At 39.4% G+C, this 12026-nt stretch overlaps 1 protein-coding gene across 3 annotated transcripts in view; it reads right to left on the minus strand.

The window, feature by feature from the left end:
* Positions 1-9050: 9050 nt before the first annotated feature.
* pcdh17 (protocadherin 17) overlaps positions 9051-12026 on the minus strand; it is a 55013-nt gene continuing 52037 nt past the window's right edge. For all 3 annotated transcript variants that reach the window (XM_087793935.1, XM_087793933.1, XM_087793932.1), the window contains exon 5: positions 9051-11388. In XM_087793935.1, coding sequence (XP_087650061.1) covers positions 10733-11388 — 656 coding nt within the window. In that variant the 3' untranslated portion in view covers positions 9051-10732. The remainder of the gene's footprint in view (positions 11389-12026) is intronic.

The raw sequence follows: 12026 nt of genomic DNA on the forward strand, positions 1-12026 counted from the left end.
TTTTGTAATCTTGCTGGTATTCCAATAATTCTGCAGACAGAAAATTGCGCATCCCACTCCAACCAAATGTCAAGCATTTCTGCTGTTGTCATGACGTTGGCTATTCTGCCTGGGCATAAAATCTTTGAAGGCTCGTATAAACTGCATCAAAGGAAATGTCAAACCCACCAGTCACATGTTCCTAATCCATTTCCATAAATCGCTCTGAAAAAGTTTTATTTTCTTCACAAGAATCATTCAGATCAGCAACGCCTGCTGTATAAAAGTATCAGATTCAGTGACTATCCAAAATGACATGCAATACTACATTTTCCATTTCTTTTTTTTAAGCTTCTTAAGGAATACAATTCTTTCCATAATTATAAACGTGGGAGGTTTTTGTGACTGAAAAGTTGCTGTAAAACCACACGTGCCACTCTTATCAGCAAGACACATTGGTTGAGTTATGGCTATTCTCTAGTTCAGAGGCGTATGCTATTGTTTGCAATGTGGCACATATGCTTTGATCAAAAGTGATCCTCTTAAACACCTACACAGGCTCCTACGGTGTGTGTCCGTGAGAGGGGATCCAGGCTGTGATACTGAGAAACAATTATCATTACCTTTGTTCAACGGACACAAGGCCACACAGTCAAAAGAACGGAGTCGTCCAGAGCCTGTAACCCTCACAAGAACACAAAGAAGGAAGAAGTTTTGAGTGTAATAAGTGACAGTATTATTTCACTCAAAGTTAAGGCTAAAGAGTGAAAACAGTAAAGTAGTGACTGATTGATGAAGCTTCATGAAGCAGTGTCGTGAAGTATTTCAGAGCTCAGTAGGTGGCGCCATAAGTTAAAAAATGATGTCAGGATTCATTAGTATAGCAGTTTAAAACAATTGATTATACAGTAGAGCAGAGACCGCCATCTAGTGGGCTCTGAAAATAAAGACACTGCTTCATGAAGCTTCAGCACTACTTTATTGTAGTGATGGTGTGATGAAGCTTCATGAAACAATGTAATGTCGTTAAGAGGTCAGTAGGTGGCGCCATCAGTTTAAAAATAATATAATGTTTCAGTAGAACAGTTGTTCTAAACAATGGATAATGAAGCAGAGACCGCCATCTAGTGGACTCTGAAAATAATGACACTGTTTCATGAAACTTTATCAGACCATAACTACTTTAAAGGGCCCTTTATCTGCATCAGCCTTAAACAGGATATACCTAGAGATGAAAGCCATTATTTTTTCACTGAAAACAATACAAAACAATAACAACAATAGAACATATGACCCATATTTTAAAATCAATTTTGTCTTTTGATAATAATAAGAATGTATTTTAAATTGGGCACACAGTGGCCAAGTGGTTAGCGAAGTTCAAAGACCTACAGAGATGATTGAACGTTGAAACCTTAAATGGTCCATAGGTATGAGTTGTAGGAGTGGTTGTAGCTCTTGGTGACCTGTTACGGGTGTAACCTGACCTCCCGCCTGAAGTAACCACTATAGGCTCTTTCACCCGGTGACCTCGTTAAAGGAATCAGGGGTAGAAAGTGAATGAATATTTTGAGGCTGAAATAGCAGGATACCGAGTCTAGAGATGGAGGAATGAGTGACAGGAAATTATTTCAGAATTAACTTTAGAACCCCTTACATTCCGCCTTGACCCCCACCTAACCTCGCCCCCCCTCCCGCACGATGACTTATTATTTCCAGCCTCTAGGACATCACACCGACTTACCTGCTGATAAGTCGTGATCCATCTGAAATATTTTCAGCTCATTTAAATTACGTTTCTCCAGTAGACGCTAATAAGACCAAATTGGATGATGTTTTTTTTTTTTTAAAAACCACCACCGAAGCTGCTGGAGTGAAATGACCGCAAACAGCTGCAGGACCCTGGGGGCCACATCTGGCCTCTGATACAACTGTGATTTAATCCCAAGTTATCCTTAACTAATATGTCGATCATTTATTATTATTTCTTCCTACTATACACTGCAGATGGGGCGCACGGTGGGGCAGTGGTTGGCGCGGACGCCTCATGAAAAGGTTGCTGGTTTGCTTCCAGGCCAAGCCAACTAGTGACCCTTCTGTGTGGAGTTTGTATGTTCTCCCCGTGTAGCGTGGGTTTACTCCGGGCACTCCAGTTTCCTCCCACAGTCCAAAAACATAGAGGCTGATTGAGAACTTGGGGAAATTGTCCATAGGTATGAGTGTGTGTTTGAATGGTTGTCTGTCTTTGTGTGTCCTGCTACAGATTGGCGTCCTGTCCAGGGTGTCCCCTGCCTCTCGCCTAATGAAACTTGGATAAGCTCCAGTCTCCCCACGACACCCATAAGGAATAAAGCGGTAGAAAATGAATGGATTTATACACTGCACATGATGAAGCAGAATCAAAAAGTGAACCTGAATTTTTGATTCTGCTTGACATGAAACCCCATGATTTATTTTAAAAGTATTGGGTAAGTCGATTGCTTCCCGACTATTCACTTTTAAACTTAAAATGTAAGTCATTTATGTAGTGTCTACATTTTTACTTTTTGATTGAGACTTAGTTTTAGTCTGCATTCCCTGGATGCTATGCCGACTGCACTGAACTGGCTTTACATCAGGAAGAGATCAGGAAAAATGAGATTCATCCTGTGGGTTCCACTTTAATAGACAGTTTTGAATCTGTAGTTACCCATGTGGCCACTGTGCCACAATGGACAAGAGAGTCAACGTTTATAGTTCGTGGAATTCAGTTCTGCTTCAAACACGCCCATCCTAAGCAATCTCACGTCCAGACTACAGTTCAGATGTGGAAATACACCAGTGCAGACGACTTGAGACCCCTCAAGTTGTAGTTCCAAAGCTCAACAATCTGGCACTCGACTCCTCTAAAAGGTGCTGGACTCTCAAGATGTACGCACTTGGATCACCTCTTGGTCTCAGTGGGGACACTGTAGATGCTCAGATATTTCTCAGGATCCCACAAAGGGTAATAACGACAATGCTTTTGAATAAAAAGCAAAAGGGCAAAGCATTGTCTACTTTTTAAGGTCACAGATGAGAGACAATGCGTCCTCGGTCTTGCTGGGGTTCTTCTATTTATGTTCAGTTACGAGTATCATCATTCATCATCATGCAAGAGTGGTACTCAGGATGACAACAGCTCCTGAGAGAGCCGGGAATCATCGCACTGCACAATAGAAGTAAAGCTGTCCCCCCTGTGTCGAAGACACACCACACAAGTAATAACTCAATCGTTACATATCATGGATGCCAAATGTTTTCGTTGTTGCTCTTATTTAGCGCTGCACCTCCAGGTTCAAGAACACCTTTTGTTTAAGGGTCGCGTGGTTAGTGATGTGTTGATGAAGCTTCATGAAACAGTGTCATAATTATATAATATATAAATGAAATATATAATTTAGTGGGTTCTGAAAATAATGACACATGAAGCTTCAATAACACATCTACATGCGTGTACTACTATGATATGAATGTTAAAAATGTACCATTTTTAATCTGTGAAGTCTGTCTGAAACTGGAAGTTAAATAATTTTGTTTTGCTTGAGTTTGACACAATGGTACATGTACAATCATTTGTTATTAATTATTTGTATAATATTTTCGAGTTTAGTATGAATTCTGTTGAATTTAATTTGTAATTTCCAAGTTCCCACACACAAGTTTTCCATTGCACTGTATTTAACCCACATGTGGATTATCCTATTTTTATAAATCAGCTGACAGTATTATATTTCACAATAACCCACCCCTAAAAAACCTCAAAGATTACCTCATTGGTTTCCGCTCCTGGGAAATCTCAAAGAAGATTTTGTAAGATGCACAGTATCTGTTTCTATCTCTCTGGAACCACAGCCGAGGAAGTAGTAAAAATAACCGCTCTACACCAGTTGCAGGTACTAAATTTGGAAGTGGAAAGGAAATGACAAGTGGTGCTTAGTGAAGCCAAGGAGGTGCTGACAACAGAGAGCTTCCATGACTTTCCTTAAAAATAAAGGTGACTCATTCATCCTTGTTAAGAAGCACATTTGCTTGTGTGGCATGTTCTTTCTTTCATTTTAACTATGGCACATTAAACTAGAAGATATTTTGGCACTTGAGTTAGTTCTTTGAGAGAGAATTTCTGCGAACTTCTTAATTAATATCTGCTGGAAGGCAAAAAGATCCCAAAAAGAAGCAGGGAAAAAAAAAGATGCATACTAATGGTGTGCAAATGAGTAATGAGGTTCAAGATTCTTCCCGTGGACATTCAAATGCCTGCTTTCATTAAAGCATATACTTGTAGTCGCTAACTGAATTAAATTGATATAATAAGTAGGGGTGTGGGGAAATATTGATACAACCATGTTTCGGAATATTGTTTTTCACGGTACTGATATTAAATAGCCTTGTATCGATTTCACTTTTTAGGTTTCATGGCTTTTAAATCATTGTATTTTTTTTATCATAGTTATTTTATAGCTTATATTTCAATAAATTGGGTATATTTGTTTTTTATTTACACACTAGTATTCACTGTATCAGCAGTCATCAAGTCCTCCGTAGCTAAAGGAACAATGGAATGAGCAAGGACGAGAGGATACAGTCAACTCCAGCAGCTTTTTAAACTGAAGTTTTGGCTATTACTCTGGGTTCAAAACAAATGAAAGCAGTCCCGACTTCATCAAGAGTCATGTGGTCTGTCAATCCTGCGATGCAAAAGAGAGTAGTACTTGTACAATACTACAAATATATCATTGTGCCTACAGTATTACAATACATAGTGAACCATTGCCTTTCTATCGTGATATGTATCATATCTCCAGATTCCTACCAATGCACACTCATTGTTATGAGTGATAAAAAGAAAAACAACAACAAAAAACAACTACAACACTGACACCATTTTTTTTTTTGGCTTTGGCCTCGGAAGCTCCTGTAGAGTTGCTGTATTAGAAGTCTCTGGTTGTTTTAAAACCAAACATGTCAAACTGAAGAACCAAATTCAGTTCATGCCTGTCAGGGGTAGAACGGATGCCCAAAGAAAGTCGTTTGATGCCAGTGTTTGGTGAAGGGGAACAAACAGATAAGATCGAGTAAGCTTCCAAAAAATGAATCTCGCAATCAGTCTCAAACTTCCTGCCAAAAGCACTTGTTAATCCAGACTTTCTTCGGTCCACTAAGTAGACTGCTAAAATACTTTGCTTTCACTCATGTTAGCAACTATTTTCTCAGGCGGGTTTACATACTTTCAGTATACATTCTGTCCCTTCTGTTATTATTTCCTCTCTGCTGCTTTTCTATTTCTTCTTCTTGTCAGTTTTTGGCAGAGTGCTTGCAGCATATGTGCATTACTGCCCCCCCTAGGACAAGACACAGTCTGCTAAGCGTTTTCTTGTAAGAAGACGGGGAAAAAAAATATTATCGTGATTAAATATCCCAATGTCTTACAATATTCTTTGGTGAAAGTCCTGAGAAGATTAAAAATATATATTTTTCTTCACTATTTGAATCGATGATACTCAAGAAAGTAACTATTATTATTATAGTAATACCACTGAGTTCTTATATTAACTAAGATCCAGAGCCACACAGGAATTTATCATATTTGTCTGTGGACACAGGCCTCTATCGTTAAGAATTTATTTTCACATCCATTCATCATTTTATCTTCCTCTCCTCCATTTTCCTAGAATCTCCACCTTCTTCTTCCAACATGTCCCCTGTTCCTCCTCACTATGAGTCTGGCCTCTTCGTGAGCTCTTTCATACTCACCTCAGCACCTTCTCTCTCTGTAGTATGAAGCTTCCCCTTCTCTCTTGCCCTCCTTCACACATCACCCCTGACAGTCATCCTTACCTGGAATAGATCCAATTGCATAATGGTCCTAGTCCCTTCGTTTCATTCCATCTTAGGAAACTGAACTTATTTTGGAGAAAAATGTGTTTTAAAAAATTAATAAACAAGAGCCTTTTGCCTTAAAAAATACAGCAGTAAAAATGTTTTCATATTTCTTTGCTCCTAGAAAAACTGGAAAAACCCAATGTACATTAATCCAAAATGCTAAAATCCATCTACATGATTATAAGGTGAAGGTGAAGAAGTATTTCATCCTTTTCGAAGTTCAAATTATCTTGATTTTGAGCCATAATTTCTTAAATAAAAAATATTGGTGCTCGAGGACACCATCATCACATCCAGGTTTCAAACTTCAGCTAACCAGATCTGCCACTGATGACTGGTAAAAGGTTAAAATACTGCATCCGATTACCCTTATAATCATGAAAATATAAAAAAAATATCCCACATTTTTGCATTTTGGATTTTTTTCTGGGAGCTTAAAATTAAGAGCAACACCACAAAATCAATTTTTAACTGTATTTTATGGAAAGGACTATTCGGTTTTAGAATATTTGTGTTTTAAAGTTGAAAATAGAATGAATGGAAGGTAAACAGACCCAAAATGAACACGTCAAAATGATTTTTAAATCCTAATGAAATGGCTGATTGCGATAAGAAGAAGCTATTCATTATTAAAAAAAAAAGTTTCATTTCTTTTCTGATAATTTCAAACCAGTGCGAAGGTCAAATCGCATGTGGGTGTTGCTTCAGGGCGAAGCGGAATGTCTTCATGCTTCCCTTTCAAATGCGGATAAATATTTAGAGGAAATAATGGAAGTAATGTTTCTTTCTGGCTTAAAACCAAACTAACGTGATGAAAAAAAATAATCATGGGCTCGGAGCAGTGTATTTAATGCTGCGTGTGATGTGTCTGTGGGTTCATTTGTCTGGCTAATGCACAAAGATAAGCTGAAAATGAGAGACAAGCCATTGTTTACCCAATTTACAGAAGGAGTACAAGAGGAAATCCTTAGCAATTGCTTTTTTTTATTTGACCTTTTCATCTTTTTTATTTTTTTTTCTTCAGATAGATAACAATTAACACAGCCTTTTAGACAATAGCAGATAAAATAACCCATACAAATACTCGTTTAATTGACCAGATTACCATTGTGGAGCAGTATGCCATCAGTGCAGACTTCAGTGCATGGACACAATGTGACACTCACAAACATTTGGTAGCTGTTGAAAATGAAGTAAATAGACACGTAGAAAGAGACTTTTATTCTTCTCGGATGTGGCTTGAAAAGATCTGTGAGCACCTGCGACTATTATAGTAACAGAAAGTCCAGGAAACGCATCTAAAAGAACCTAGGGGGGTCTTCAGGGGCGAAAAAATAACCCGCTCTACGTCTGATTCATGAACCTCCAAACTGCATACGATGACGCTAAAGTGTGTGATTAGACAATAATTCAGACTATGGCTTGACTGAAGTGGCAGGCAGTGCTTTTGAACAGAGCAAATCTCCTGCGGGAGCGACTTGGCTTTAGAAAACACCTTCCGCCTGTTGGACTAAAACCCGTGCCCGGTGCACATTTCAAACAGTATAAGACAAAAGAGAAATGTATTGTCGCCCTTTTTAGGTTTTTAAATGTGACAGTGAGTGTTTATGGCGGGGCGGTGGAAAACAAAAAAGGGCTGAAACCTTGCATCACCTTTAATTCAATTAGTGCTAAAATATAACAAACAGGAACTGAGGCTTTATTTGAATTAAACCCAAGGTGTGCAGGTAAAAAAATAAATTAAATGTCAGAAAACACATGGTTTCATCAAACATTAAGGGCATGGAAGCAAATAAAGCGAATGCATACGCTTGATCCAGCGTGAAGCCAGAGCACAATGAGACAAAATAAAGCATGAAGAGAAGTGTGGAAGTCTCACATTTGTTTGGGTAATGTTTTGCCCCCGTTCTCTCGCAGCCTTTATTTCACCTTGAACAGGCAATGCATTTAAATGAAAGGCAGTGTGTAGCTGAAGTGTGTGTGTGTGTGTGTGTGTGTGTATCCGTGTGCACGATTTTTTTCATCCGGATCACAGTAGATGCGTGCACTTTGAACAGATTTTAACCATCTACCCTGCTTTAATGATGCGAATGTCAGGTTTTTTCCGGTTACCGAAGATATTTGAGAGACGATAACACAAAGAAAATCCTACAACCGAATCTTTTCATCACCATCGTCTCCTCGGATGACGCTCCCGAAAAAACACGAACGTGCTGAATTCAACAACAGTTACTTTGTTTTGTCGGTAACGGCGATGAGAACTATACAAGAAAAACAATGCAGATGAAGATGTTTTTCACAGACGGCGGCGGGGAAGGTATGAAAATAGATCGAGTGGAAGTGAAAAGACGGGAGGAGGATGTCCAAAACTTCATTTGTAGGGCGGGGGGGGGGCGAGGATTATTCTGTAGTCAAAGGTTTGTATGACAGACCCTGTTTCTACCTGTTGCCAGAATCTCAGTTCTTATTTTTGAACACTGCTCCCTCTCATGGTGTAGATCTGTGGCCACATTTCCTGAAAATAAAATCAAAATAAAAAAGAAAAAACCTCTAATCTAAAGACTTTCTGGACAGAGATTTTTAGAAAAAGCATGTGCCACCGGCTTGTATTCCAAAGTGGCCCGTTGTATCTTTTTTTTTTCTTCAAAAAATAAAGGTCTGTATTATTAATTTTTAAGAAAGCCTGAACGTGAGGACACTTGGTTGTATAAACCTAAGACATCAAATTGAACTGAAAATTGGCTAATTAACGTCGTCAAGCTTTTTGCTGTGTAAAAAGGATGACATGTCTTCAAGAAGGTAACACACATAAATAACACAGACTTCTTGACAGGAGGACCGCTTTAGGGTCCTTGATAGAAAAAAATGCACATTCTGGTGGACCAGGGCTTCAAAAGCAATCACAAGCTCCACAGGTACGACAAGCTCTCGGCAGAGACAGTAAGGCAGTTTTTATGTTCACCAAAGAGACCACTCCACTATCCATATGGCATATTTCAATTTTTTTTTTTTTTTTTTTTGGAAAGTAAGTTAAAACGTCACAATACCAAAGGTATGCCTGTTGGTTATTGTTTAAAGAAAATAGCTGCCCTGTAAAAAACTGCTCAGTAAAAATATGTAATCGTTTTTATATTATGGTTGTTGCTCTTCTTTTTTTAAATATATGTATCTTTTTATTGGATTTTAAATCAGCTGGCTCATGTAGCTTTCAACAGTTATTGTATATGATCCGGGTTGGATCTTTGGATAAAAAGAGGCAACATCTCAATAGCAGTGAAGCCAGCCCACCTATCCAAAATGGAAAGAAAAAAAGAACGAAGTCACCGAAAAGAGAAGAAAAAAGGGAAATAAAACCAAAACAAACTCACAGAGTTCGACAGCTACTAAGGCAACTTTTGCCAAATACAATATAAGCCCATGTATATTTCAACACAACTATATATTAATTTAATAAAATACACAATATAGCTTTTGTACATGTAACAATTTGGCTCAAATGCACAGAAAAAACTGCCGAAAGAAATCAATTTGGGAAAAAAAAACAAAGAGTTAATTTCTCTGATGTTGACACATCTAAACTTGAATACATTTGCACATTTAATGATATCATGTATAGTGATAATGCGAAGGGACATTTTCTCGTTTTTAAATATTAGTCAACAGTGTCTTTTGCACATATTTAATGATTATTTTTTTTGTTGTTTTTTATAGATCTTAACGAAAGTCATTGAGAAATGTTACGACTTCTCATTTACTTCATCTTTTTGAATATAAAATGTATAAATATTTTGTTAATATTTGGACACTATACATGGTTGGTACATGGAGAAATCTATACAGTCATATAGATATTATCTTTTCACAGTCGAGGAAAAATGTCCCTTGTTAAACAACGTTTGATTGCCTTGAGACAAAGTCACACACATGGTAGTTCACTGTACACGAGGGACTGAAAGCTGATGATGTACATGTATAAGACAGTTACACAGATGTCCAGCAGTCGTTTGCATCGTTGTATGTGTGTTTAGGCATAAGTGCATGTGTTCTTTGTGCACCAATGTCCAAAGTGCAGTTCACATGTCTAGAAAGTGGTGCGTGTGACTACACAGTTTTTAGGCAGCATGAATGTTTAAATAGAAGCGTGAGACACACACATTGTACACATGTGGCTACAAATGGCAGGTGAAACATGAATACACTTACATTAAGTTCTTCTTTAGTATTTAGTCCTCGTCGATCCCCCGACAAACAAACCCCCTCTTTTTGATTCCACAATCTCATCATGTTTTTTCGACACAAGGACCCATCTTACGTTAAACACACACAGTATAATAAAGTCAGAAAACATGTGATTGTTTGATGTTTTATGGGCTCGCATCGGTTCCGGATAGATTCAGATGCATTTTTCAAAAGATTGTCTGACCATCATCGTCCTTCTTGGTTCAGTGTCTATGGCCATTAAACCTGCCTGCATACGTTTCAAAAATGTTTACAACAGCCATGAACGACACACTGATGAGCTGGTGGGCACTTAGATAAACGGCCTGTGAGGGTTGCCAGGGAAAAAAGAAAACTGTCTGAAATTAGCTTTAGGATCCAAAAAATTGTATAAATTCAGCAGAATTCAGATGCGTGTTGCACAGTTTCTTGTTTTGGTAGATTATTACCCACAACACCAGGAGCAAAAGAAACACGCCCTCATTAGCTGTCTGGTGTCCAACAAGTACATTGAAAGAAGCTTGTATCACAAGAGCAAAACCTTTTGATTCAATTCTTTTTTTTTTTTTTTGGACGGAAATCCATGATGTCTCTGTTCTTTGAATGTTTTTTTTCAACCAGAAAATCAGGTTCGTCACTTCCTAAGGGTGCCGGTGCCGTCGCTCCCTCTGCAGTCTTGCAAAAGTTGGTCAGTATCCATCCCGTCGCGGTTCTGCTCGGCGTGCTCCATTTCCACCACAGTGTCTTGGCTGATTCTGGAGCGCGCCTCGGCGAGCACCTTCGCCACGGGATCTGAGGGCGGCATGGGCGCGTACACCCCTTGGTCCCGCGTCTGTTTGGTCGGCGAAAGGTACTGACCGTCGGGGGGCCCGTAGTGTCCCGAGCACGCCGCGGGAGGAGGCTTGCATTCGGCCCCGTCGGCGGGACTTTTGACGGCGGAGCAGGAAGATGACGAAGAGCTTTTGGTTGGACTGTTAGAGGCCGAGGGTCCCTCCTGGAGCAACGGGCTCAGGGCGCGCTTCGCCTTCAAGTAGGGCTTGACGTTCGCCACCAGGATGGTGTGATCGCGACGCTCTTTGCCAAATGTACAAAATGTCTTTTTGCCGTTCGGGGTGACGGTCTCATAGTTCTCCGTCTCGGGCACGGCCTCCATCCCTGCCGGCACGAACATGTTGTTGCGGTAATCGACGCCCTCCGCTTGGTTTCCTCCCGCGGGGAACTGGGGCATCCAGCATCGGTCGGAATGACCCAGGACTCTGCACTCCTCGGTACAGTTGACGCAATCCTCATCTGCCAACACAACAAGACACATCAATGGGGATTAGATATCGGGAATCGGTTACGAAATATCCACTTGAAACAGTATCCTGTGATTATTCCATATTTAAACCTATACACACTCGCACACAAACACATTTTTCGTGAGATTGTGGGACACCTGCTAGTACTTTCCAAATCTCTGATCAAGGAAATGGCAGAGCATACAAGGGAGGATGGAGAGAAGGAAAAACAACAGTTGAGGTTTGGCAAAGGCATCGCGCCGTTATCATAAATTCATGTCAGTGGGCTTTGAAGCCTTCCCTAGACAGAGGGGCTGAGCCAAATGGCTTGTGTTTCTTCCCTGTGTGTTTGTGCATGTTTATTTGTGTGCTTCTTGCTGTTGTTCTTTGTGTGTGTTCCACTCTTTCATCTCTATCAGAAGGATGCACATTCTGGGCTGATTTTGGAAGTACCCGTGCCTGCGTTCAATGAATCCAAAACTTCTTAACAAAAACAACAAGAAATACTATGAAGTTGAAAAAAAAAAAAAAGTAGATCATCACATTTGAATGTGGGGGGAAAATGCTAATACTGCCTCACACTGTGCTTTATATGTTGATACAAATACACAAAACAAACATGAATGTAGAAAAACAAATATAATCTAC

This window comes from Callionymus lyra, chromosome 6 (genome assembly GCF_982586985.1).
Source record: "Callionymus lyra chromosome 6, fCalLyr1.hap1.1, whole genome shotgun sequence".
Taxonomy (NCBI): Eukaryota; Metazoa; Chordata; class Actinopteri; order Syngnathiformes; family Callionymidae; genus Callionymus; species Callionymus lyra.